General features: G+C 39.1%; 1 protein-coding gene across 1 annotated transcript in view; it reads left to right on the forward strand.

Annotated features, from left to right (window-relative positions):
* The first annotated feature begins 14,589 nt into the window (after positions 1-14,589).
* The window catches only part of POU6F2 (POU class 6 homeobox 2), a 311,471-nt gene continuing 299,403 nt past the window's right edge, over positions 14,590-26,657 (forward strand). The window contains exon 1 of the mRNA XM_030234220.2: positions 14,590-14,694. Coding sequence (XP_030090080.1) covers positions 14,590-14,694 — 105 coding nt within the window. The remainder of the gene's footprint in view (positions 14,695-26,657) is intronic.

The raw sequence follows: 26,657 nt of genomic DNA on the forward strand, positions 1-26,657 counted from the left end.
CTTTTCCTTTCCACTGTCCTATTACCCCTTTTTTATGTTCCCACAAATTCCTGCCTCCTTTTCCCCCTTTCCATGGCCTCCCTCCACTAATCCCTTCCCCCAGAGTTCTTTCATAATACCAGAGGGAGCATGATTGGGAGGGAAAGAAAGGAAAGTTTCCCTAAAGTAACCATCTTTTTCTTAAAGGTTAATGATTTCTTTTTGGAGTTTCCAACAGGCACACCACCTCCTACACTACCTCGTACAGAGCCAATCACGGCCAACAACACTGCCCAGCAACACTGGGAGTCTAGGAAGGACCCCAGCGACTGGTAGCTAACAAACGCTACTCCAGCTTACAAGTCCTGGCGAAGTCCTGGTGTTCTCACAGGCCTCAGTGGATGGGACTTGCCTCTCCCCACTTCCTCCATCTCCTGCCAAGGGCCCAGGGATGTGTCCCACCTCTGCCTGGGACCTTCAGTCCCTGTCTGAGCCCTGCTGTGCGTGTGCCCATCTCTACCCCTGTCTCCTGGGCAGGCCTGGGACCTGCACTGCAGAGCTGCTCTCTGGGGTGGAGCCCTCAGATGTGGGTTGTAGCTTGTTATGCAAAACTCTGGGTTTGACCTGGCATATCTGGTCTGTTCTATTTCCTGTGCTCATCATGAGTCAAGTAACAATTGAAATAAATAGGGCAGGAGATCTTTATCCTTTTTAATGCCTTTATTAAAAATCAGCTTGGTTGGGGCGAACCAACAGGTTGTGACAGATCACACACATGCTGCTGCTGCTCCCAGGACTGGCCCAGAGGAAGAGAAAGCGTGCAGCTGTGTCTGCTGGTCTGCAGGCAGAGCTAGGGCTTCTGTCTTCACAAGCACCAGGAGATTCCCAGTTTTTCAATTTGACATTTGGGGTCCACTTTTAGCCGACATCCTTTAGGGTGAAAGGTCAAAAGGATCTCAGCAGACACTGGATTCTGTTCCTCACCTGTAGACATCATTAGATCTCTTAATTCCATGGTGGCTCATTGTTTTAGGGGTTTTTCTGCTAGATTTGGTGAGGGGTTTCCACATTTGCACACCAGCCCCGATGTCACTTCCTCCTCACAGTCCCGGGTGCCATTTCCCAGGAAGCAGCAGGGTAGTACTCAAGGAAGAGGGAATTTCTAACCATCAACAACAGGTAATTAAAGAACAACTATTAACATCAGGTGATTACAACATGAAATTATTAAAGAACAACTATTAACATCAGGTGATTCCAACATGAAATTATTAACAAGTAGTTAAAACTCCAACTTAGCAGCAATTGGTTTAACCTGTTAACTCTGCAACTTTAAAAAAAAAAATGGACACCTTTTCTACTCATAACAACAACTGTTATTTTCCGGAAATGTCAGACCCTTTTCTATCTCCAAAGACACATTAAAGGACACATAACACACAGTTTATAACTGGAAACAGGACATTATTTTAATTTTTATTTTTCTCCATCTGTTTTGGAACTGATGCTCACAACCATTACCACAATATGCATGTGTAGCCAGGATCAGCCTAATATGTTCTTCAGTCTAGCTTTAAAGTCCATCCTTTATAGTCTGGAAAAAGCAAGTCACAGAGCTACAGAATATAGCAGTAGGAACACAGGCCCAGCAGCTCCTGTTTCCTGAAGGGTGGGAACACAAAGACTGAGGATCTGTACCAACCTCACACAAAAACGAAGGCATATGTCCTACTGTGGGGTATTTCACAAATTATAACACATATTGATGACAAGCACAATTTTTGCCTTCCAAGATTTCCTTTGTTGCTGTGCTTCCTGGCCAGGGATACATGGCCTGTGCTTGCAGGCAGGAGAACTGAGAAGTGGCAGCTCTGGATGGATGCAAGAATCCCATAGGAAACTGAGCCAAGGGAAGAGCAGAGCTCAGCCCCACTCCAAGCTTGCAAGGGGCAAGAGAGCCAGAGAGTGGCCACAAGTGGTGCCTTGGAGGTGTGAGGGCAGCAGGCAAGAATGGAGTTGCAGAGGAGGAGCCCTGACACTGCCCAGTGCTACAGGAGGACAAGAAGCAACCCCTAGGCCACCCTTGGGGCCCACCCTGAGAGTCTGGAAAGCTTCCTTTCCTCAAATGAGGGTCATGACGAACACCTTCAAGGAGCATGGCACCTGGCCAAAATGGCCCAAACCATCCTGGACAGGAGGTTGTGCAGAGTGTGGCAGAGGAAAGCAAAGAAACCCCAGGGACACTTGCAGCCCACTGTAGGGTAAAAAAGAAGCCTGCCTTCCCCCAGATGCAGGGCATGACAGGCCATCTTCATGTAGCATGAGCAGCAGAGACTGCCAAAGGGACCAAAAATGTACAAGAAGGGGATCACATGAACCCTCAGCGGTAGTCATGCGCAATGCTTCCGAGACATACAGAACTTCCTAGGAGGAAAATTCCTCCCTGACCCCAGCACTGGCCATCAGCTATTCTCAGAGAATGTGAGAAAGACCTGTCTCTCCTTCCACCTTCCAGAAGATGCCCAAGCCCTATTCTGCCCTACCTGGAGTCATCTCCAGGGATTTTGAGACTGGCCATGTGCCACCAGTCTGATCAACTTCAGGGGCACAAATCTTTGTGTGCCTGGCAGGGCACCAAAGCACTGGGATCCTGTCAACATCTCAGCATCTCATATCTTACTGCCGCTGCCCCTGGATTCAGAGGGGCTGAAGACAGAGTGCTCTGCAGTGCTCTTCAAGTATTCTTCCAGAAGGCATTTCCTTGGTCTTACAACTTGTGCTCCTTCTCATCTTCTGAGAAGCTGAGGTCTGTTCTCTGAAGTCTGAAGCAGGATTTCCATCTATCCAATGGGCTTGGAGCATGGCCCTGCTAGGAGCTGGCCTTGCAGCAGAGAACCTTCAGCAACCTCATCCAGCCTCCCTCGGCCCCCACCGAGTAATTACAGTAGCTCCTTAGGGACTTTCTCTTGGATGTCTTCAAGCTGACCCTGTGCAAGCTCTTTGAGTGGGACATTGGAGTCCCCATGCACAACCCCACTCACTGCAGCCCTCTCACCACACCTCTGTCCAGTGTTCTTCATAGAATCATTGAACTATAGAATAGTTAAAGTTGGAAAAGACCTTTAAGATCATCAAGTCTGGCCATCAACCCAGTGCCACCACCATATTCCCATTAAACCATGTCCTCATGTGTCATATTCACATGTTTGAGCACTTCCAGGGATGGTCTCATCTCCACTCTCTTGGGCAGTCTGTTCCAATGTTTTAAAGCCCTTTCTGTGCAAAAAAGTTTCCTAATATCTAATCTAAACCTCCCCTGGTGCAACCTGAGGTGATTTTCTCTCATCTTGTTACTTGTTAATTGGGAGAAGAGATTGACTCTCACCTGTCTATAACCTCCTTTCAGGTAGTTGTAGAGATGGATAAGGTCCCCCTAAACTTCCTTACTCCAGGCTAAGCAGCCTCAGCTCCCTCAGTTGCTCCTCATAAGACTTTTGTTCCAAACCCTTCACCAGCTTTGTTGACCTTTTCTGGACTTGCTCCAGTACCTCAATATCTTGTAGTGAGAGGCCCAAAACTGAACACAGTATTAGGCCTTCAGAGGAAGGCCTTTGGAGTGCTGGCCTGAGGCTGTTCCTGTGTCCATGAGTTATAGCCCCTGCCCTTGGTGACTATATACTAGACACAGCTTCCAGGTACTCAAGACACCTGCTTGGCTTCTAAGGACCAATGTTGTGCTGTTACTCCTCCCTTAGGCCATGGGAGAATTCAATCCTGCAGCCCAGAGACCAGCCCTATCAGCCATTCCCTTCTGTGCCCGAGCTAATGTCTTTGAAGTCCCACAGTAAGGAAGACCAGGGACTTGATCTGTCTGGTTACAAACTCTTTTCCTGGTGCATGAGTGGGCTGATTTCAGCAGCTGCAGGCCAGGGGAAAGTCAAAGTGCAGCCAGAGCCATAGGCTGAGATGGACAGTGCCATAAGACCACCAGGGAAACAGACACTTTGAAAAACAAGTGAACAGAGGTAACTAGTGTGATGAAAAGGTTGGTCATTTTTAGACCTTAGACATTTTGATCTCTTCCCAAAGCACAGTCAGGCAAACATGATTTCCAGACTGTGAGAATGGCTCATTGTTGCTATTGTAGTCACATCCGCTTGTCTCACTGGAACTGAAATGTGCAACTCTATCAAACACTGTAGCAGGGCATCTCACCTCCCCTCTCCCAGTGCCCTGCCCCCCCCCCCCCCCCACTCCCCCTCGCCTCCATCCTCACAAGAGCTTATCTGTTGCTTGTTAGCCAGTGAAATAACTCAGGGCATCTTGCCCTTCACATGAGCTTCACATGACCTTGCTAATTGGTGAAATAACTCAATCAGGAGAGCTGATTGAGTTATTACTATTAACTTATAGTGAGTTATTTTGGCACCATGGGAGTAATACTTTCATCTCATCTTGCTGTGGAAGTGAGATGTGGAGAGATAAGCTGAAATTTTTGACTGAAAGACACTTCATTTTAAAACTTATAAAAGCTACATCAAACTTTCACAAAGAAGTTCTTCTGCACATTCCCTGGAAATGTGTGGGGCTTTCTCCCCAAAGTTGGGATGTGCACTTTGTGGTTACTCTGTTGAGGGTTCAGTGAAAGGATTTTGTGTACACTATTGTCAATCTGGTGGTAAGTTACACTGAGTCCTAATCTAGACTATTTCTTTGCTAGCTTTAATATCAGTACCTTAATGTCATGCACTGTTTTATGTAATCTGCTAGTAGTTATTTTGTTTTATAATGTGTAGTAAGTAACTCTGTTTAAAGCCTTTTGTCTGCTATCTCCTGTTTATTCAATAAATAAGTCATTTTATAATAGACCTGGTTTGCCATTTTTAGAATGTGTGGGCTGAGGCAATTTTAGGTGTGGGTCACCTAAATTTAAGCTGCCGCCAAGAATCTGAGGCTAAGGCAGGGCTTGTCTGAAGCTCCCATTTGATCAATACCAACACATCCATTGGCTGGGTTTATATGGGATACAAAGCACACTTCAGTAATGGTGTAAAACTTTTAGAGCACATTTCTCATGATGCCTAAAGATTTTTAGCTTTTTTCATTTATTTTGTAGATTGTTTTATATATAGTTGTAGATTGTTTTATATATAGTTGTATACTTTCTATTATTTTTCCTGCCCTCTCTCACATTTTAGAACATTAAGCTAACCATTTTTAACACATTGAAATTCTGTTTAGTCTTATTCTTAAGGAGAGAAATTCTGGCACAGACATCTTGTTTTTCACCAGAATTTGAGAGACACAACAAGATATAGGGCAAAGAACCCCCTCGACCAACTCCAAGGGGCAGAGCCAAGGGTGGGTTACTGGGGCAACTGATCTCCTATTGGATGTACCTGCTAGAGATACTAATTAATTAATCTTATAAAAATTGTAAAAATCTTGTATCACATGTGTGTGTAACCATATTTGTGCACCTGAAAGCTTTCATTAAAGAATTATTTTTTTATCTTACCACTCTTAATATTGTTTGGAAAGTTTTTGTTTTTTGATTCTAGGCAACACTCAGTTCAACCTTTCTGAGAGATACTTGCCTACATCTATATGTGGGAAGATGTTCTTATCTAAGGCACTGTCAAGTCTCCTTTTTCTTTAAGATTTAGTGGTTGGAGTACTAAAAGATTAAGAGAGGTACTATTATTGTAATTTTGTATTGTAATTTTGTTGGTGCCAAAATTGGTGTGTTCCTTCAGACTTTGTGAATAATGGCATTTATACCAAAGACAGTGTTTTGGTTGTGGTGATGCCAGAGATAAAAGAGAGAGTTTTTGTTTCCTCTGCATGAACTTTGCAGGGATGTAAAAAACATGTGTAGTTTCACCACCATTCCTCACAAATGCATCAAGGGACACTTGCTAGTGCACTGTTTATGGTGAGATTGTCTTTTTAGAAAAAGTCACAAGTGTTTTTGTGTTCTTTACCATATTTTTCCTTGCATTTCAAGAACACTTTTCCTCCTTTGGTCTTCATTTTTGATCCCTTTTTTGAAGATGGTGATAATCCTATCTGTCTTTGTATTGCTCCTCCCAGTCGTCATTTTTCTTCTTTAGGCACTCCATGCCCAGAAATAACCTTTTTAATCTTTGTCTGCATTCATTACAGATAGAATTTGTCTCTTTAGAACATGAGGAATGTGAAATATCCATAGTGGTACAGGTGAGCTCTCACCAGGGCTTTACACAATGGTTGCTTTTCTTGCCTGACACACAGGAATGCTTTTTCCAGTATCCCGTTCATGGCTTATAGTCACCCCATGATCTATTCATGCCTCCTGGAATGTTTGACTCCTCCAGTGTCTACAGACTGGAGCAGAAACTTCTGTCACTCCACCTGACATGGTGGTACCTATTTCTACCCTGCAGTTCCTCACGCAGGGAGTGTTATTGATGTTGGGAATGTCTCTTCTGTCAGGCCTTCAGTTGGTGGGGAGGAGGGAAGCTGTAGAACTACACCATGAGATAGAACTTTTGTTCTTTCATGAGTGCCATGAAATCCAGAATATGAGGTGGACAAGGAAACCTAAATTCTTGAACAATGGTTTTTTGCAATCGGAATTCGAAAGACCTGACCATGAACTTCCATTTCCTGCACTTTACAGCAAAGTGTGAAGGGTGGAGCCCCCTTAATACATCTCTCAAGCTCCACCCATGAGTAACCTGCTGGAGTCCAGCTCCACAGTCACAACCAGATCCAGCCTCTGCTGGCCAGCTGAGCCATGGACGAGGTGTGTGCATGGGCTCTGAACACAGGGCTGGTGGTGTCAGTCCAGCTCCTTTCAGAACTGTGTCTGCCTCTTAAAAGGAGAAAAGATCCATGGCTGGAATTAACTGAGCTTCTTTTGGAAAGTTTCATTGGAGAAAGTGCCCAGTCCAGGCACTACAAGAGACCAAACCTTGGTGGGTCAGTGCAATGCAGTTCATGTCCCTGCTCTCTGTGGGGATACACTTTACTCTCCTGGAGCTTGCTGATGAACTTTTAAATGAATTCTGCAGCTATGTAGTGAAAAGGAAGGTTGTTGCTGACATGGATAAGGAGGTGGCTGGATAGGTGGGCATCCAACACTAAAAGGTAACTGCCTCTCTAGAGGCTGTACATGCCTGGAAGAGAGATGTCAAGAAGGACGGAAGAGTTTGCATTTCATATGCCCACTTGAAACCATCTGTGGTTGTCAGTGTGGTGAATGACTTATGATATCATTCAGACACAAAGAAACTTATTTTCCTTTTTAATTATTGTATGAAAATATGAAAAACAGTCTTCTAGTAAACACATGGTTATGAGTATGGTTATGCAAAACTGGTGCAGTGAGTGCAGAAAGTTGCCAGAATATATCTATTCACTTGAAGAATCTTTAAATATAGCTGCAGAGAGCTGCCATCCTGGATGGACCATTCAGACCTAAATAATAGCCCTGATTCCTGGATGGACCTGGGACCCATAATACAGCCCTGTCTCCAGGCCTGTTTCCAGCTGTATCTCTTGCTAGACTCCCTGACAAGCCCCTGGATCTGGCTTATTTCCTCTATGTATCAGAGGGTCTTTTTGTAACAGGTTACTAGCTGCTGGCTCTGCCTGACTGGACCAGGGCCTATAGGATGGTGCCCTGTTGAGGGCAGGGGCCAGGGTCAGCCCAGCTCCTTGCCTGTGCCACAGTCTGCAGCAGCTCCTGGCATGTCTGCCTTCAATGAGCAGCAGGCACTTGCTGCTCTCTGGCAGCCTCCTTGCATAACTTCATCCTCAAACATTTTGCAATTGAGGCATTTCCTAAGCCAAAGGGTATCAAAGTATCAATCAGCTTATCAGCTGATTGCCCCCCATGAACTTATCCTTCCTCAAGGTGTAAGCTTCTGGTTTACATATGGCCAAACTGTAGACCACAAACTGATCCTCAGCAGGTGTCTGAGCATAAGAGTCTGGCAGAGAGTCATAAACATCTTAAAGGAAAAATTAGGAGTAAAAGTTAAATATAGGTTTTTCTATTAAATCCATTTAGAATAAGTGTCATCACTTATTGACTTTCCCCAGGAATAAGCAAATAACACAATTTACTGATAAATGAAACAAACTTGGGAATAATTAGTGCATAGCACCTCTTTCAGTAGCTCAAACCTATCACATTTTCTCTCCTGTTCCTGTGTAATATACAGCAGGATATAAAGTCTGTAACCAAATTTTGTGAACTGACAATCAGAAGATCAAACATTTCTCACTGAGACATGTCGTAATGTAATGCCAAGAACTACATCTCTGTGTATAGTGTACCTTTATTTGATACAGGAAATATTCAAACATCATCTACAGTGCTTGGAGCAAGAGAAGCAGAGGTGTACCAGTACATAATTTTATTTGGGCCTTTTTATTTTTTTTCATGGAAGAGAGTCATCTACTTAGGAGCTGGAAATCTGAGGCATTTGTAGTGTGTAGGAAATGTGTGCTTTCACTGTCACTACACACCCCTTCTATCACATCCACCTCCACTCATTTTCTTGTCTCTTATGATGCTGTCACTTTACTGTGTTGTGTTGAAGTGGAAGTAGCACCTATGCAAGATGAGCAATTTACAGCTCAAGTAAATGAAAGCAAATATACCAGTGAACAAGAAGTTAATCATCATCACACACACTGTGAAACCATCTGGTTTTCCCTGTTGGTGTGTGTGCTGGTTTAAAACCCAGCAGGAAAATTAAACCCACTCAAGCTGCTCCCTTTTCCTCATCCTGTTTCAACGGTGGAGAAAACACTAGGAGACATTTTAAGATGAAATCAAAATTTACTGAAAAATTGCAATAACCACAACAATATTGATAAAAGAGTGTACTCAGCTGTACTCTGCTCTGTGCCACCACTGCTCTCCCGTTCCTTTTTCTTGGAGCAGCATCTCAGGCTTGCTGGTGCTGTCTTTCAGCACCAAACCAGAAACCTGCCCCTCAGAGGAACAGGCAAGGGACTGCTGGTGGCAGAAAGGGGCCAGTTCTGCCAGGCTGACCTGAAACCTGCACATCTTCTCCCCTGAGCTCAGTGAAAGATGACAATCCTTCCATTTCTGGCCTTGGTTTCCTCCTGCTGAAACCGTGCTTATGCCATGATGTGGGTGGTATGGAATTAAACGCTGCTAGAAGCTCCACACCTTTGCTCTATAACCATGATGGTGTGGTATGAGCATTAACTCTGAAGAGTCACACATTTATTGATATGACTCATTAATAAATTCCTATTACTCAGTGAACTGTAAAGTATGCCTTATTTTTTTTATATTTCTGATGTCCTTGACATGTTCTATATCCTGCCAAAGATTTTGGAAAAGTTTTGGAAAAATATTTTCCCATTCACAGTAAGGATCCTCTTTTTGCCAATTCAGGTTTCCCATTTGAAGGATGTTAGTTCACCCAAACATGGTCTGTTCTTCACATGGTGAAAATCTCCATTATTGGATATGCTATACCCACATGGTGATAATCTCCATTATTATCCCTGGTATATCCAATAAGGAGAGGTCTTAAGAAGCCCATTGTGCCAGATACTGCAGAAGACACCATGAGACATGAAGAATGTGGTTTTATTAGAATGCTGGAATTGGGAATGTACCTGGGAAGTACATTCTTAAATGTTACCCAGTAAATGTCACCCTTTCTTGCTAATCCCTCCTCCCTCTCAACATGTTTTTCCTCCCCAATTCAATTTCACCTCAGAGGTGAGAGTCCTCTGATTAACTAGATTCCCTCATCATTGGCATAATCACCTCCAATCACTTAACATAGGAGTAGAGGAGGAAGGTGCTGTCTTCTAAATATGTAGTTTACTATGGAGAAAGAATCCCATTCCCATTTCCTAGATTTTTAATTTTATATAAATTTCAGTTGAATCAGAAAATTGAGAGATCTGCTGAACATTTGTCCTTCCTGAAACACAAAAATAAATTTTCAATCAAACCAGCTTCTTAGATCTAGAAGGAGAGGGGAGGAATTTACTTCTACCTTTCCAAAGATACAAAGTGTTATATCAAGTCCCTTTTCTCTAAAATAACAAGAGGAAGAAAGTCTTTTGCAGACGTTTTCTTTAGAGAGTAAAGGATAAGCACTGAGGGAAAGCCATTCCACTGGCTGTACAGAAACGAGTATAATGTAGATGATGCCTTGTTCTAGCAATTTAGGCACAGAAACACCTTTTCCTGAATTTCCTTTACATGATACAGGAAGAGAAGGAAGTGTCGTTCGTGAAGTGAGGATGTGCCAGTAGCTTGGTTTTTGAAAAATGGAGCTCTGGGGCAGTAGGAAGAAACCCAAAAATTATACATTAATGAAATCTGGAGGAGGAGAAATTAGAAGTGTCAGAGGTTTTCTTAATAGCAGAATTCCCTCTGAAATATAAAAGCGATTGGCCAAAATGGGCTTGCAGAGGCAGGAACTGTAATACATTGCTGTTTTTTCATGCAAAACAATTATTTTGGAATTAGCAAAATTCAGCAGAAGTTTACTCATAAAGAAATCCCACTCACATATCCATGAATATCAAGAAGCAGAATGCCATATAGTGTCTGTTTGGCAGAGACGGATAGAGAGAGAGAGAGAGAAGGAGGAAGAGTCCTCGACAGTTTAGAATTTGATTTTTTAATTTTGGAAGAGGGCAAGACTGAGTCTTTTGTGTTTAAGGGGTGAGTAAAGGGCCTGTAGTGTGGGTATGACAGCTTGCTCTGACAGTGCCCTGCATCTGTCACTCGAGAAAAGAGGAAAAAGAGTCCCCCTAGTGTACCAATGCTGGAAGCAGAAGTGTCTTGCTCAATCCACTAAATCTGCTGCAAGTTCTGCTATGGCATGTAATCAAGTGCCTAAAAGTATTTTAGTGAACCTTGGGGCTCTGTTGATCACAAGGCTTCTAGTTCAGGAAGGAAAGAACAATAGACAATCATAAATAATGAGCATTTTTAAATGATCATGTATTTTAACACATTTTAGCTATGAAGGAATTGGGTTTTGCATTACTGTATAATTCTAAATACTAGGTTTTGCCACCCAGGAAACATATTCTCCTGGAAAACGAGAGAAATTATTTTATACAGTAACACTCTTTTCACAAGTTCTTAGCTGTGTATTTGTGAGATAAAATCAAGCATATTATTCTATTCAAAAGCACCCTTTTAAAATTTTTGCTTCAATTAAACAGGGAAAGTTTATTGCAGTTAAAGATATTCAGTTTTACACTTTCCTTGGTTGCCAGAAATCCAGTGTGCATCTCAAAACACTGGCATTTTACCACTTTGAATGTACACTGTCAAAGATTAAGTGATAAATCAGCCTTCTCACTGTGTAAGCCCTCTGTCAATGATTTTAGGTACAGTAATGCAAACCTGGTCCTTCGTGACAGGTGCTGAAGGGGCATGCACATAGGAAGGCATAGCTGCCATAGATAGCTGTGACTCCATAACTATTTTCCTCTCAGGTATGCTGAAGTAAAGCCATGGATTAAAAGTTTCACACAAGACCAGAAGGTCTCTGTTGGAGATACAGCACAGCTGGTTGGTAAGTAATATTTGTCATTCTGTCCTTCAATAATTTTCCTCAAGATGCTCATGCTAGAGCAAACCTGGCATGTCAAGTTCCCCTTTGCACCCTGCTCTCCATCTGAGTCTGCCCTGTGGCAAATTAGGCACTATCTTGCTCTCTTTTTGACTGCTGACAGGAGAGGTAAATCACCTTTCCAGCAGCAAAAGAAGTGTGTGTTTTCAGGGGAGGGAGTCAGTAGGGGGAGTGGGAGATAATTCCTCAGAGTAAGTAAAAAGAAAAAGTGAGACCAACACCTTTCAGGAGATGGCCAGTAGAAGGCCTGAAGGATGAGAAGCAAATATGAAACAGTGCTCAGGGATCAGTTGTGCAGCCTCTACAAACATGATCAGGTAGACTGGGCTGAGGGAAAAGGTCTCCAGCTCCTCAGAGGTAAGGGCAGCTCCAGCAGTAGCAGAGGAGGCTCTTGCAGCTGTTCAGATTAATAATGGTGCTGTAAATTACGCAGAGGCATTAGCTGCAGGGATGTTGTTTTACATTTTAGACAGTAGATTGGCATTTCCCAGAAGTGTAAGTTAATTATGGTAAAATGAGAGGTAGCATATATCTCACTTTGAGAGGAGGGAGCTCTTGCAGCTCTGCCGGTGTTGTGTGCAAGCCACTGGCTGGTTTATTGGTATGTAAGGGTGCAGCAGACTTGTGTGCATACAATGCTGTGCTTATTTGTTTTCTGCAACAAATGTCTATGTCAGTGTCTCTGCTAATAAAAACCCCACAGTGCTAATTGCCAAGTTTAGTTAAAGGAATTTGAAAGGTGTTTGTGCATACCCACTGCAGAAAGGCTTCTCCTGAAGAAAAACTGTAAAGTAGACATGCTTAACTTTCCTTTCAGATTCATGTGCAGTATTTGATTTTAGGTGTCTGTTTTCCTGGAGACAGCTGAGGCAATCTCCTCTACTCACTTGCCCACTTACAAGTTGTACTTTGAATTGCTTGTGATGATATGGATGTTGATTATGGCCTTCACTGCCTGGTTTTTCTGTAGAATTGTCCTGGATGAAGATACCACAGCAAATTCTCAGCTGACCAGAGGGCAGCCCAAGGTATTAGTTCAGTGTACTTTCCTTCATGAGTAAGAAGCAGGTAAGATTTCAGCTCAAATGGTGTATTTTATTTATGTTTATAAATGAAATGCATAGCTGATGTTGGAAACAACATTTCAGGTACTCCTTCCTCCTCCTCCCAGAGGCAATGTTTCATTGTTAATATTGCATATCTTTTTAAAAATGCTTGATTTGAAAAATTTGTTATGCTAAAATATTTCGTTGTCCTAGGAACACTTCTGGGTCCCCATGCATCTACATGTGAATTGTTCTTATTTCTAATTTTTAAAATATGTATCAGAATTTCTTAAGTTTTTTCTTAACATTTAAAAAAATAATTGTAATATAAAAACTCAAAGAATGCAAAGTAAGCTGGATATTCCCTGCCTATCTCACTCCCTCAACATACATTTCATTTGTTCTATACTTCCATGCCTATGCACATACATTCACATATACACACATACACATATATAAGCACATATACATGTGCTCCATCACATTCCAAACACTTCTGGATGTTGAATCTTGAAATTCTGTAGTAGGAGACTGGCAAGTGCCTGCAATTAGAATATTGTTGATATTCTCACATTTCATTGACCATAAAAGCTAAGATCAATATTTTCAATGCCTTTAAAAATGAAATAATAATGTCAAAATATTGCCAGGAACTTATTGAAATGAAAAGGGTGTGTTAGGTTAAGCATAGAGACTAGACTGGGGTTTTTTCTGCATTTTTGCTTCTGGCATCCTTTGGAAAGTGGGTTGTTTGCACTAGTAACTGAAATGCAATTTGAGGAAGATAGAAAAATGCACTAATATTTATATGAAGCTGTAATACAGCAAAAAGTGTATGGGCTGTTATTCTACTATATTGCCAGAGGACTGTATTGATCTTCAAAGGGTTAAAGTACTACGGGGTTACATTAATGTCACCCTTCAGCAATCACTGGCCAATAACGTATCAGCAATCAATGCTGCAGCATGTTGTTCAGGACACTCAGTTTTTGGAGACAAGTGGCTGATATATTTTGACAAGAATAAAAAATAGTCATGGAAATTCTTGCAAATCTTACTCAGAGGGGGAGATACATGAAACAAACTGCTTCCATTAAAAAAAATGGTAATGTTTGCTTTCCTAAGTAACAATATTTTATGTCAGTTCAGTGGAGCAGTGAATGAACCAAAATTCTGCTAACCTTCAAAATGGAAAGGATTCTGTAAGTAGGATTTACATAGTCTGAATATTTAATATTTTGAGTGCTCATCAGAGCTCACATAAAATAATACTTAAATATATATTTCCAGTAAAGAAAACATTTGACTTCTGGTGGAGTAAAGCAGTGAGATGTTTTGACTTGTGAGTATAGACACAGGTTTCTCGGCCCCTGCTTCTTTTTTTCCTGTTAGAAATTTTTTTTCCATCGAGTTCTCATAATCTCTGCAAATCCAAAGACGGCAACACAAGCCATTTCACTTTGACACAAAAGAAACTTAAAGAAAAATAAATCAAGAACTCAATCAAAAAGCTATAAAGTAGAAGTATAAAGGGGGGGAACAAAATTAGAGGCTGCAAGAGGACGCGAGGGGTTAAAGTTCTGACCACTGTCTGCATATATAAAATCATATCACCTTATCTGAAAAGTTTAGGCTCTAAAGAAAACACTCTGTTTAAAATACCTTTTAGGTATATTAAATCTTTAGGCTGAAGATTACGGCAAGTGTTTTCTCTTTGGTGAGTTGCTGTTTGTCTCACTTTATTTACTTGGTATTGGGTATTTGTCAATGTCATTTCATATCTGCAGAAAATTCATACGTTCTATGGAAGTATGTATGTGTGTGAGAGTGCTGAAGGTCACATGACTATTTCATCCTATTTGGTGGAGCAGCTTGACTTTTTTCCCTTGCTTTTGGTGATGGTTGTGAGTGCAGAAGTTGATTGACAGATGCATGCCAGAAACCCCCATTCTCCTTTTCAAAGACTACATATGATGGATTGCGATCTTTCAGCTCAGCAGGACACAGGGACCATGCAAGCTGTAATTGGTCAGGTATGGAGTCAGCCATTTCTCAACTCCCCTTTTATTTTTTTTTTTCACAGGGGTCTAACCATATGATTCACATAATTCATATTTACAGTACCATCTTTCTATCTGTATCTTCAGCTACCAGCGAGTGTAGTACTAAAAGTGAGAAAGGCAAAAGAAACACAATAATCTGGCCAGGGAATCACTAGAAAAAACTAAATTACCATCCTTTTCTTCTAGTAAACCCCCTTTTCAGTCTGAGCTTTATCAAATCAATGTATTTATTAATTTGCTGTTTATTTTGTTTAAATATGCTGAAGTAGAAGAACCAAGGAGTGAAAATGTTATGTTTGCTGGGGAGTTGCTTTCTATTTGTAATGCTGTTCATTATTTTTATATTGACTGTATTCCTGTACTAGATTCTGTGGCTTTTATTTTTTATTTTTATTTTTTCTTTTTATGCTCCTAATCCAGATAATGTGTGATTGAACCTGGTAAATGTAGTAGGCTTTGCTGCTGCAGAGGGGCAGCCTGCAAATTAAACACTGCCACAATCTGAAAGGTCCAGGTGGTCTGCTCGTGCTTCCTAATGCAATCCAGCACAACAGCTTTAATAAACAGCTCTATTTAGTTCTCCCTCCCTGTATCCAGGGAAGTGAACTGGGGCTGCTGTGATGAAATGCCAGAAGAATATCTCTCAAAGGCCTCACAAGCTGATTTTTAGAGCTTTTCCGTTTTGTCGTCTTTGTCTTCCAAATGGGTCAGTGAGTCCTTTTCTTTCTGTTTTGTGATTTCTGATAAGTCTGTAGTTTTATATGTGTGATTTAACCATGCTGTTTTGAGCTTTAGCCAGAAGAGAGAAAAATCATTGTCTTTTCATTTGCTTCAAATAATAACCTGAAGTGGGGAAAGAAATTATTTTGTTCTGATGAACAGGGAGGGCTGTTTTCCTGTGAAAGCAGTCAGAGTCAGATGAGGGTGTCTGTTTTTCTTTTTCTAACAAAATTTTAAGTGCTCAACACTTTCTCATTAACCACTGACTTGTAAATCATTCTCTGATAAAGGGTATTTTTCGAACTCTCAAAAGTTTGTGGTTTTTTGCATATGTTTCCAGTATAGTGAACGCATGCTGCTGAGATGATGACATAGTGTTTGTTTTCTATATGTTGATATAATAGTAGAAAAATATGCATTCTATACATTGTTTTCATCTAAATTATGGCAAAGCACTGAAGTCCCTCAAAGCACATGGTTTATTAATACCATCGTACATAGTAATGCATTTTTGGGCGGAAAATGTCAAATATGTAATGCCATGTTTACCACAGACTTTTATTGCTTTAAATATTTTAAAAATAGAAGATACATTTTTTATTAAAAATCTTCCAAACATTCACATCTTTCTATTAGGCTGGCTTATACCTAAAAAGTGGGGCATGCTTGCCAGTACTACATTGTGCAAAAAGATGTATTTTAGACTGTGTTAATTACCTTTTTGTTTAACTTGTTCAGTCTTACAGAAATATATTTAATTATTCTAAGGCAGATGCAATGGCAAGGTTTTGAGCAAGTACTCTTGACAGAAAATGTACCCTAAAATCTTTATAAATCTAAAAGCTTGTAATATCTCTTTAATGTAAATTTTGTTTTCACATGTATGAAAGTGTAAGTTAGCTATTTTATGTTTAAGGCTTGCCAACTCTCAGAAAGTGGTTTTGAGGCTAGAAATGGTAGAAGGATTTTTTTTTCTGTGTGTAACATTCCATATTTCATGAATTAAAAAAAGTTCATTGAATGTCTGGAAAAATGTTTATATCATGTGTTTGTGTATTTCATTTCCAAAAATTAATAGCAAGAGCATGTACTTAAAAGAAAAATAAATTTAGGCATTTTAGGTGACTAATTGCTGTAGGTTTTCTGTTTTAGACTTTATAGATGTTATTTTTATGAAACTGTCTTAGGTGCTGCAAACATTTTTTTCAGATCAGCATGTGTGCATATTTACATTTCATATATGTAAGTGTGCACATCAAAATGGGTTCATAAATCCACAAAATTTTCAAGTATGTTTTTATTTTGATTAATTGTCCAATGTTCGGTTGTTATTAGCTATGTGTTAAGATAGAATAAAAACTTTAATTTTTTTTCTGATAAAAAATTATGCATTTTCTGGTTGTATAATAAAGGAGTTAGTTAAAATGTGGGAATCTCAGGGCAATCAGTATAATTACCATACTTTGCTGAAAATAGACAGAGACTTTCTGTAAGTACTTTAAGAGAAAATAACTATCGAATGGCAAGCCCTCTGGCAGAAAATCTTTCCATATTGTAAGTCTCTATTTTGTATTGATAAATAGTTAAGGTTTGCATATTTAGCAGCTGCATAGTTTTCTTTAGAAGAGGCATTTACTTCCTGGCACTATTAGAAAAAGTTCTTAAAAGTCCTTGTTAACTTTTAAACCTACAAACCCAAAAAATTGGATAAATGCTTATAATTTGGCCTTTTTATATATCAGCATTGTAATTTTTTTCTGCCATGAGAATTAGGTTTTTTTTCTAAAAAAATAGATAGCTAATCCTGCAGATGTAGCTCTAAATTCAGTCTTGTTCACTGCTAATGGTACGTGAACTTGCCTAATTAAAAATCCAAACTATACATGTATAGCTGATGCAATGGAGATCAGACACACTATCAGTTTTTTGTAGTTCAAGCACTAGTCTGTGTATGACACAAATGGAATAGCAGACTTTAAATGCCTTTAAATACTGATTTAAAGGCATTTTCAACACCAAATACTTGTTCATCATTAAATGCATTTTTTACAATTTTTACAAAATCTGTCTTTATCTATTTAAAAATCAACTGTCTTTAACCAGCAGTCCACAGTGATCCCCACTGGTGATGGCAATGGTGTACAGAGTGCTACAACTCTGACTATTACCCAGCACCTGGGTGTACTGGGTCCAGGGTGCAGAATTGCTTGTGAGCCTTCCCTCTGGATTTTTCCTCCCCCAAGCAAGCAATAAAACAGCCAAGTACTCTGAAGAACAACCTCCTTGCCTTGTGTGTCAAGATCTAGAAGCTCATTGCTCATTGTGATTTTGATTCATAACTGGAGTGTTTGGCATGAAACCCTGATCCCTGCCAGCAATAGTCTGTAGCATCCTTCCTTGCATGCCAAACCACAATATCCATTATTTCTTCAATTGCGTTTTGCTCTTATAGAAACTGTTAGCTGGATTTTTATGCCATATTCACTCTATATCCTGAGCCCATCTAAATGAACAGATAATTAAATGTCATCTAATTATTCCAATGATGTTGTAATTTTTCTGCCTTGTATGCTTTCTAAAACCTCTACTATATATTTTTCTTATTCTTTTTTCTCTCCATCTTTTTTTTTTTTTTTTCCCTCAGACCTGAGCTTGTGAGTGACAGGTTAGTTCATCAGCATTACAGCCCTCCTGTTTTTGTCTCATCTCATGCAGACAGGTCACTGTGTCCAATCACCCTTCTGGCTCTGCTGTCCCCAGGGGAGCCCAGGCCAGCCTGCCATCTTGATCCACCGGCCTGAGGGCCCAGGCTGGCTGCACATTTCTGTGTTCACTGGTTCTTGCAAATATACTAAAGTGGGAAAGGGGAGGGGAGCAGCCTTAATTAGATCTCTGTATATTTAGAGGAAGCAAATTAGGTAACATTCTTCTTCAAATAAGCATGTGTTTGCAGGTATTGCTGCTATGTTTGAGTTTAAATGTTTAGCATGTTTATGTATTTCAGTGGTATCCTCCATATGATCTCACCATGTAGTAAATGCTATTTATGCAACGGTAAACATGCTCTTTTCCCACAGAGAGTTCTCTGAAGCCCAGTTTATGAATCTGATACATTGCTGCAGCCAGTGTGGGTCTTTCTGTTCTGTTTCATTTTGTTGCCATTTTAAAATTTTTTCTTGTATTCTTCCTCATGATTAACCACAATACAACATGTTTCAGAGAGGCCATTCCTTTTGCAACTTTTGGTCACTTTTCAGAAGTTTAATCTGTTGTCAGTGTTGTCTTTATAATGCAGACTAATATGTATCCAGGAGTTTAATTTTTACCAAATGAAGATCAGATCTGTAACGTTATTTTGTCTTGAACAATCTCTACATGATTTTTCTTATAGCAGTAGACAAGTTCTTTTTCTCTTGGAATATCTGTTTCCATCTCTAATCTAATATAAAGAATTGCCTATATACAAACAGAAAATAACCATATGCAAAATTAGGACCCACTTTTGTGAGAGCAGCAAGGAATTGTGCCATTTTGTCTGCAGTTTGGGACAAATCCTGTTCTTTGAAGTAAGAATTAGACCCATCAAGTAAGATGACTACTTTCATAAGTAAGGCCGGACTACATGTCCCCTTGGCTGCTCACTGTATATCCAGAACAAACATTGTAGTCCTTTACAGCCACCAAAAGTGGTTTTCTGGAGTTCAGGACTGTGAGGGAGAGACTTATGGACAGGTACCCATTGACCCTTTTTTTCAGTAGTAGAGAGACAATATAAATGGTAAGAAATATGTTTGAAAAACGTCATACTTTTTAATATTTATGAACAAGCTGGTACTCTGATAATGAAGCATTCCATCTTTGCCGAAACCCACTGTTGTATATACTCTGTAGAATATTGTGTCCCTAAGAATTGTTATTGTAAGGAGATGCACGAATGTGGCTGTAATATTTTATAGTATAAATATTTGTTGTCGATGACTTTGGATCTTGTTCATTTAATATATGTATATTCTTCGGTCCTAGGCCTGGATTCCAGCAAAAGAATGCATTTTTCCATTGACTTTTGATTTTACAGCAGAAAAGATGAATTTTTATCATTTTGATTCATACTTAGAAAGATTTTTCTTCTTTTCATACCAAAATTGGATTTTAATTGAAATCAGCTTTCTAAAAATATCTTTAGTAATTTTCTCTGATTTTCTTTTTCCAGTTCTACCGTACTACTGTGTGGTTTCATCTGTGGGTCAGGGCAGCCAATTAAAAGGTCAAATTTTGAAAAAGCTGTGATTTGTGCTCTCTGTGTATTCACTATATTCTAATTTTAAGAGAAAAATGAAGTATGTCAGATGATCTTTAAATTGCTGGACAAGTGACGCTCCTCCAGTGATGTAGATTATTATCTTTTGACAATGCATTTACATTCAAGTACCTCTGTTATGTTTCCTAGATTCTAGACTGATAAACTAAATATCAGTCTGGCCCACTTTTGTATGTACAGTGCATAGAAGTGACTGCTGAGCCTCTTATCTTACAGTGACCTGTAGCTGTAACAAGACTTATTTTTCTTTTCTGATCTTAACTGCAACTCAAATGGAAGAAAATAAATGGACAATCAAAGAGAAATTGTATACAGCACTTTCAACATTAGATGAAGATATGGCAAAATATTATTTTTCCTGTGATTTACATAATTCAGCAAGCTACATTAATAATGTAGCTTTTCATTCTGAAATTCTAAAGGTGGAAGAACCTCAGATCAGGCAATTTTGAATGTGTGCCTGTTTATCTCTCACTAAACTTAACTAGACTTAACCATGTACTCAAAAGTTGGTCAGCAAATCACTTAAGCCTGTAAGAAGTCTGCAATTGCTAAAGCTAAAGTACAGAGAATGATACTGAATTCAATGGGACTCCTCATATATATAACAATTGGCAGGATCTTGTCCAACCAGCCTATTGTGTTACTGCTAATAAATATAACAGTCTGGCTTAAATGCTAGCTAAATAATTGTTATGCAAACTGTTTTACAATTAGAACTGGCTACTAAGAATAAAGACAGTAACCCAAGGGTCTTGAACACTTACTTTTTGAGGATATCAGGGCTACAGGTAAACAGACTATCACTTCAGGGGTTTTGTTTCAATGTTGGCTTCAAAACCTCTGTGTTGTGTAGTACTCTCTCTTCAAAAGAGAAATTTTAGTTGATGTTTGCTGCTGATTCTCTGTTAACTGGTAGTGCTGTTCTAGAGTAGTGCTTTATCTAACTGTTAGATCAAAAGAAAATTTTGAAGATCAAGGGACTGTTCAAAATTTCTAGCCATTCTTAAAAGTCGTAGTGGGAGAAAGCTTCACAAAAAAAGGTTGGGGGAGAAAGACGGGATGCAAAAATCTTTATTTCAAGCAATCTTTACATGGTGAATTATTTAAATTAAATTTTCTTAAGTTGTTTAGAATAGTTTTTGTAGTTACTGATAAGCCTGTTTTTTCTATCTATATTTGTATATGCCATACTATATATAGCAAAACTATCTCCAACAAACTTTTACTCACATGAGTAATCGCAAGTGATAGTTTTTAATGACTTAAAGTTGAATAAATTATTTTCAGAGATGAGGGCCTCATAAATTCATCTTGGTGTCTGCTGTAGATAGCTCTCCCATGTCCTTTGCACATGTGAATGAGGATTTACAGGGCAAAACTCTGATAGTTGTTCTTGTCAAAACACATAGGTCTTGTCTTGGCGGGCTTTTCGTGCCACCTTACTCTAAAACAAATCCAATCATTTGACAAGCAGTGCTACAAAATCACACTTGAGAGAGTAATTTTTGACCCTGTGATATATCTAGTGAGTGGTATCTTAAGTGCTTGCTAAATATGACCTATTCCCAAAGGTGGCTCATTCCAGGATGGGGTTCTGAATCCACAAATGGGGAAGGGCATTGTAAAGGGAAATATGACCTTAAGCAAAAGAAAAAAAAAGTTAAAATGGAACTTAGTGCTATTTCAGTCATTGATTCCAGGGAGTAGCTTTTATTTTGTAAGTTGCTAGCATTTTCAGGGAACTTGGACTCATGTGTGTTTGGAAGACACAATCCAGCTATGGAATGGCACTTCCAAAAAGAAAGTATTACCAGGACAAGTAAAGGACAAAAGTGTTTTTTAACAACCCCCTGCTATGGAAACAAGTTTCAAGGAACTGAAACTAACAGAACATGAGTTTTTTGCATGCAAATTAGTGAAAGTCATGTTAATAGCATTACACAACTGCTGTTAGGCATATTCTGTATCACAATGTTGTACTTTTCACTAAACTGTTTACATGTCTAACTGCTTTTTTACTTACAAATCCAACTTATGGAGCTCTAACACAGTTTTTACTTGAGCTTTTCTAATGTTTCAAGTGCAATGAAGTTTTACTGGAATAAAAAGCTGATATCTTTAGTCCATTCCTAGAAGACATCCTTTTTTGGGAGGGGGAAATAAATAGCTAAATATAGATTTGCAGCACAGACTGAGACTTAAACAATATCAATGACTAGAATGTTTCATATCCTTGCTTCAAGCTTATGAATTAAAATCACATTGTCTCCCATCAGTGGCAAACTAGCATCCACTTCCATTTTTCATAGTATATCATATTAAAGGCTGTCATTGTTTGGGGTTTTTTAAATTATAAAAATGGACATATGTGCCTGATTATTACTGATTCTGCCTTAGAAAACACACACACACACACACACAAAAGAGCTAAAGATGCAAATAATTCTGATAATGGTTAGGTCTGGTATTTCCAAGATACTGTCACTGGGTCTATAACTTTTGCTACTAGAACCAGATGCTGCTAAGTGCTGAGTGTGTCTGGAGTCCTGGACCTCCCCCTGGCTTTGTTAGCAGGACACTGTTCCAATGAAATACAATAATCTGGAATAAAGAAGAATTATGCTGCTATAGGAAACCAACAGTTATTGCAAGATTGCTGGCCATTAAATCTTACCTTCTTTTCGTTAAGCCCATCCCTTTCTGTGTACAAAATGTTCTTCACATTTTTCAAATGGATTATACAAAGCAGAAATAATACCTGATTTGTATAATTCTAATCTTTTGGAAGAAAGGTTAAAAGTTGTGGCAAATGTAAAAGTGGCTTCTAATGTGGAAGGATAAAGCAGAAAATATCAAACTCATTTTGCTTAGTGTCAGTCATGATGATTTATCATTATAGTCAGGGCAAACTATGGTCTTGGAGCAGAAACAATTTTGTCCATTAAAAGGGGAAAAAAACAACTCCAAAACCCAGAATGTTCCAGTTTGATTCTTATGTCCTTAGGGTTGCAATATTGAATTCAGAATTGGGGAAGCTTAATCTTGCAGCCAGATTTGACAAGATGCTAGTCAAGCAGTAGACAGAAGTGATGGTTTGTGTGTTGTAATGCCCATGGTGGGAAATAAAGAAAGATAACAAGATTTTTCCAGAAGTCTGTGTGCAGTATTCACCACCTGCTCCAGCTTGTCACCAAAGTAGGCAAGAAAACTTTTTGTGTGCAAGTTAGTGAGCAACACTTGCAATTTCAAAGCCTGACAGATGAAAAATTTGGAGTGCAGCATGTGAAGGGTTCTCAATAGCTCTGAACACAGCTGTTTGTTTTGGTGCTATTGCTTATTTAAAGGGTGATAATGGAACATTTGAGCACATCCATAAGTATCCCCACAACTTACTGGGAAAACTCACATGAGCTGCACATTGTGCATTAGACAATGTAATGCTAAAGCCTTGGATCTCCTCTGGTTGCAAGATATAGGCATGCACTGCAAAAAAAAAAAAAAAAAAAAAAAAGCCAGTTCTTCATCTCCACTCAGTTAATCCTGGGGAGTAGAAATCCTTATGTGTGTGTGGGTGTGGGTGTGGGTGTGTTTATTAGGGTGCATAGCCAAAAACCTGCATGCTGAAACTGAAATTGGCAGGTGTTTGGAAAATAAGAGCTGAATTTTGACTTGTCAAGCAACAACACAAAAGAAGCTGAAGACTGGAGTTTCTTCCCCTAAATATATTGCTTTCAGTTTATTTTTGTAGATCATGCTGGATTTTAGCAAGAAGAGAAGTTTAGGGTTGCTCTCTGACTAGGGATTTAGAGTGACTCTGTAGTGAATTTTAACCCAAGAGGCACTGTGGATATTCAGCAAACCTTTGTTCTACTCTGCTCATGTCCTTATGCTAGACCCATCACTGTAGTTATTAGATCTCAAAGATTACATTCTTTGATCTAGTGCTTTCTAAATCCTTAAACCACGGTTTATTTATTTAAAAGGTTATATCCAGCATTGGATTGGATTGTAAAGTACCCTTTGACTCTCATGAAGGACACAGAAGAAACAGATGCTTCTGAGGGCGTATTTCCTTCTGATCATGAAGAACTGCAGCATTTTATTGAATTAAGAACTGCACAAAGATCTGTGCTTTTAATCTGGTCAGTGTGTTGAGAATTTTTATATCATCTCCATGATATCATGATGTCAATAATTTCTGATACAACAAACATTAAGTTATATAGGTGAATTTCAGTTACTCTTATAATTAAAAAAAAAAGCTGCAAAGTAGCCTCATACTTCCCTAAGAGTATAAATAAAAGCATACTAAACTTCAAGCAGATGTTTAACATGAGCATGTTCAGGATGGGTTCTTGGGGGTTTCTTTTCTATTCTATCTGATATTTACCAGGATTCATCAGAAGTAAATCTGTGGAGCTAAAAAGAGTTACATTTGGACAAACAGGATCACCAGCAGCCTGTAAGTTTCTTCTGTCAAATTCAGAAGCCCTTACATGAGCAAATTTACGAGTGTAGTCTACAATGTTTGAATAATTAGTGATTCCTAAGATAACCAGAAAGAAGGCACAGAAAGGAAAAGAGAAGAACACTAAAATTAAACCCAGTGTGCTCCATCCAGACTGATATTAATTATACTCTCTCCAAACTGATATTTTTATTTTTTTCTTAATCAGTGCTGAAAGGCAAATGGTAAAAACTTTTTATGTATTTTCTCTTAATTTTGGAAAAACAAGACTGAAATTGGCATCTGAAAAGAATAATTTCACTAAAAAAATGGTGGTTATTTTTTTGTTTTTATAATGCTTGTGTTTGGTTATTATTTTTTTTTTCAGAAGTTCAACCACTGGAGATAGTAGCATAATTCTACTTTATACTGGGATCTCTTTATACCATCTGGAAGTACAAAACAGCTGTAACGTGGGTAGTAAGAGTAATTTATTTATGCGTGCTTTAAAGTTCTTTTATATTTCCATGAATGGTCAAAACCCACCTTGAGGTAAGTAGGAATAGAGTCCAAACAAATGGATTAGAATTTCCATTTTTTTCAGATGGAAATAAAAAAGGGATAGGCAGAAATCAGACTGGGAAAAAGAGGAAGCAGAAAGCCTTATTTAGTTAGAAACAGATATCCATTAACAGACAAGTTGAAAGGTCCAAATCCTGTTTTATTGGTCTCATCTATATCTTTGCTGGCAGTGATGAAAACATGAAAGGGAGGGAAGAGAGCAGAGAGCACTACTCAAACCATAGTAGTCAGAGCTGCTTTCTCAATCAATTTGGTTTTAAAATGAGTATGCTTAAAACAAAAGGCTTAATCTAGTTCTCCCTTTTCTTTTTTTTCTTTTTTTTTTTTTTTTTTTCACCCTGTGGGCTGCAGTGTTGCTTGCTGTAACTTTTGCTCTGTCTTTAAATAATAAAGCTCTGTCTTTCCAGAGCATTATTCATTTAGTGTACCTGGATTAGTGAAAAAGAAAACAAGTTAAATTCATAGGAATTAATGTCAATTAAAGTCCCTCTTTCTATACTTTCTATTGCAAGTTGCATTCTTCAACTCCAAGTCAAGGGGTGAATAAAAACAGCAAAAAGAAAAAAGCAAAGCCAAGAATGACAGTTATGCTAATGAGGAATACCTTAAAATTAATCTGATATGGGAAAAAATATTAAAATAGCAATTTTGGCATTGACACAAGAGTTTCCTTTTAAATTTTGAGGTGCTTCCTACTCCATTTTATTTCATAATCCCTTTTAAATGGGAACATAGGAGGCTTAAGGGATTCTGTGAAGCTGTGAGATATTTCTCTCTTTGCTTCCCCATTTTGTGAGAGCCTAAGGGAAAAATATTGGCAGAACTTGTAGAACCTTCTATAATTGAAGTAGCCCAGTATTTCCTATTTTAGGACCTTTGCTGCTGTTCTTAGTATTTCCCCCTGGTTGGCTAACTCTTCCTAAATACTATTAAAGGAAATTTCTGCTAAAATACTTCAGTGGTTCCCAAGGAAGATAAGGAAATACAGTGTATTTTTTCCCACTTTAAAAATACATCATAATTAAGAGCAAAACTCTGAATGTGTGAGGAGTGGGAACATTGGGGTTGACATGTCTCTTCAGGTATCCTGTGACAAGCCATGCTTGATTATATGCCAAGCTTTTGAGAAATGTAGTTGGCAGATATTTACTTTGGAACTCTAAATAGCTACATCCCCTAAAAATTCACAGAAAAGGGAACCTCTGAAAATCACCTGCACATGGACAGGATCAGCTTATCTGAGCCACATCTGACAGGTATTTGTATAAGTCCTTCCTGAAAAGCCCCATCAAATTCCAAACTCCATGAGCATCTGTTCCTTAGTACTTTGTCCTATTCATTGCATCAAGTAAAGCCCTTATCTTCTTGCCTCTTTTAGGAGTATCGGATTATTTCTGTCCCCCTTGAAATACTAGCTTCCCATTATACCTGTTGTGGGAAATGGCAGAGGTGACGCCAGGGACCCTTTACTTTTCTAGGTACTCATATGCATGGGGAATGGAAAAAAGAGAATGTGTGATTCAAATGAAGACAGGACAAGAGCCAGGGAAGATGAAAGATATGGAGTGATACAATTCATGCAGAAGTAGTCAACCAGGACTCGAGAGTGACAAGGCATGAAGAAGTAGGAGCCTGAATAGTGGATCCAAGAGAGGTTTGGAACTATGAGGGGCAGTAGGGAAGAGGACTTGCCTACTGTGTGTGGGCAAACTTAGATGAAAGGAACAACAGAAAGGGGACTGAATCTGGTTAGGGATAAAGACAGAAGCAGAAAACCCATGGGGCAGGTTCCCTTGCTTCTCAGAAATTTCTGCTGGCAAATCTCACTGGCAGAATTTCTCAGTTCTTTAAAACATATAAATC

This window comes from Serinus canaria, chromosome 2 (assembly GCF_022539315.1).
Source record: "Serinus canaria isolate serCan28SL12 chromosome 2, serCan2020, whole genome shotgun sequence".
Classification (NCBI taxonomy): Eukaryota; Metazoa; Chordata; class Aves; order Passeriformes; family Fringillidae; genus Serinus; species Serinus canaria.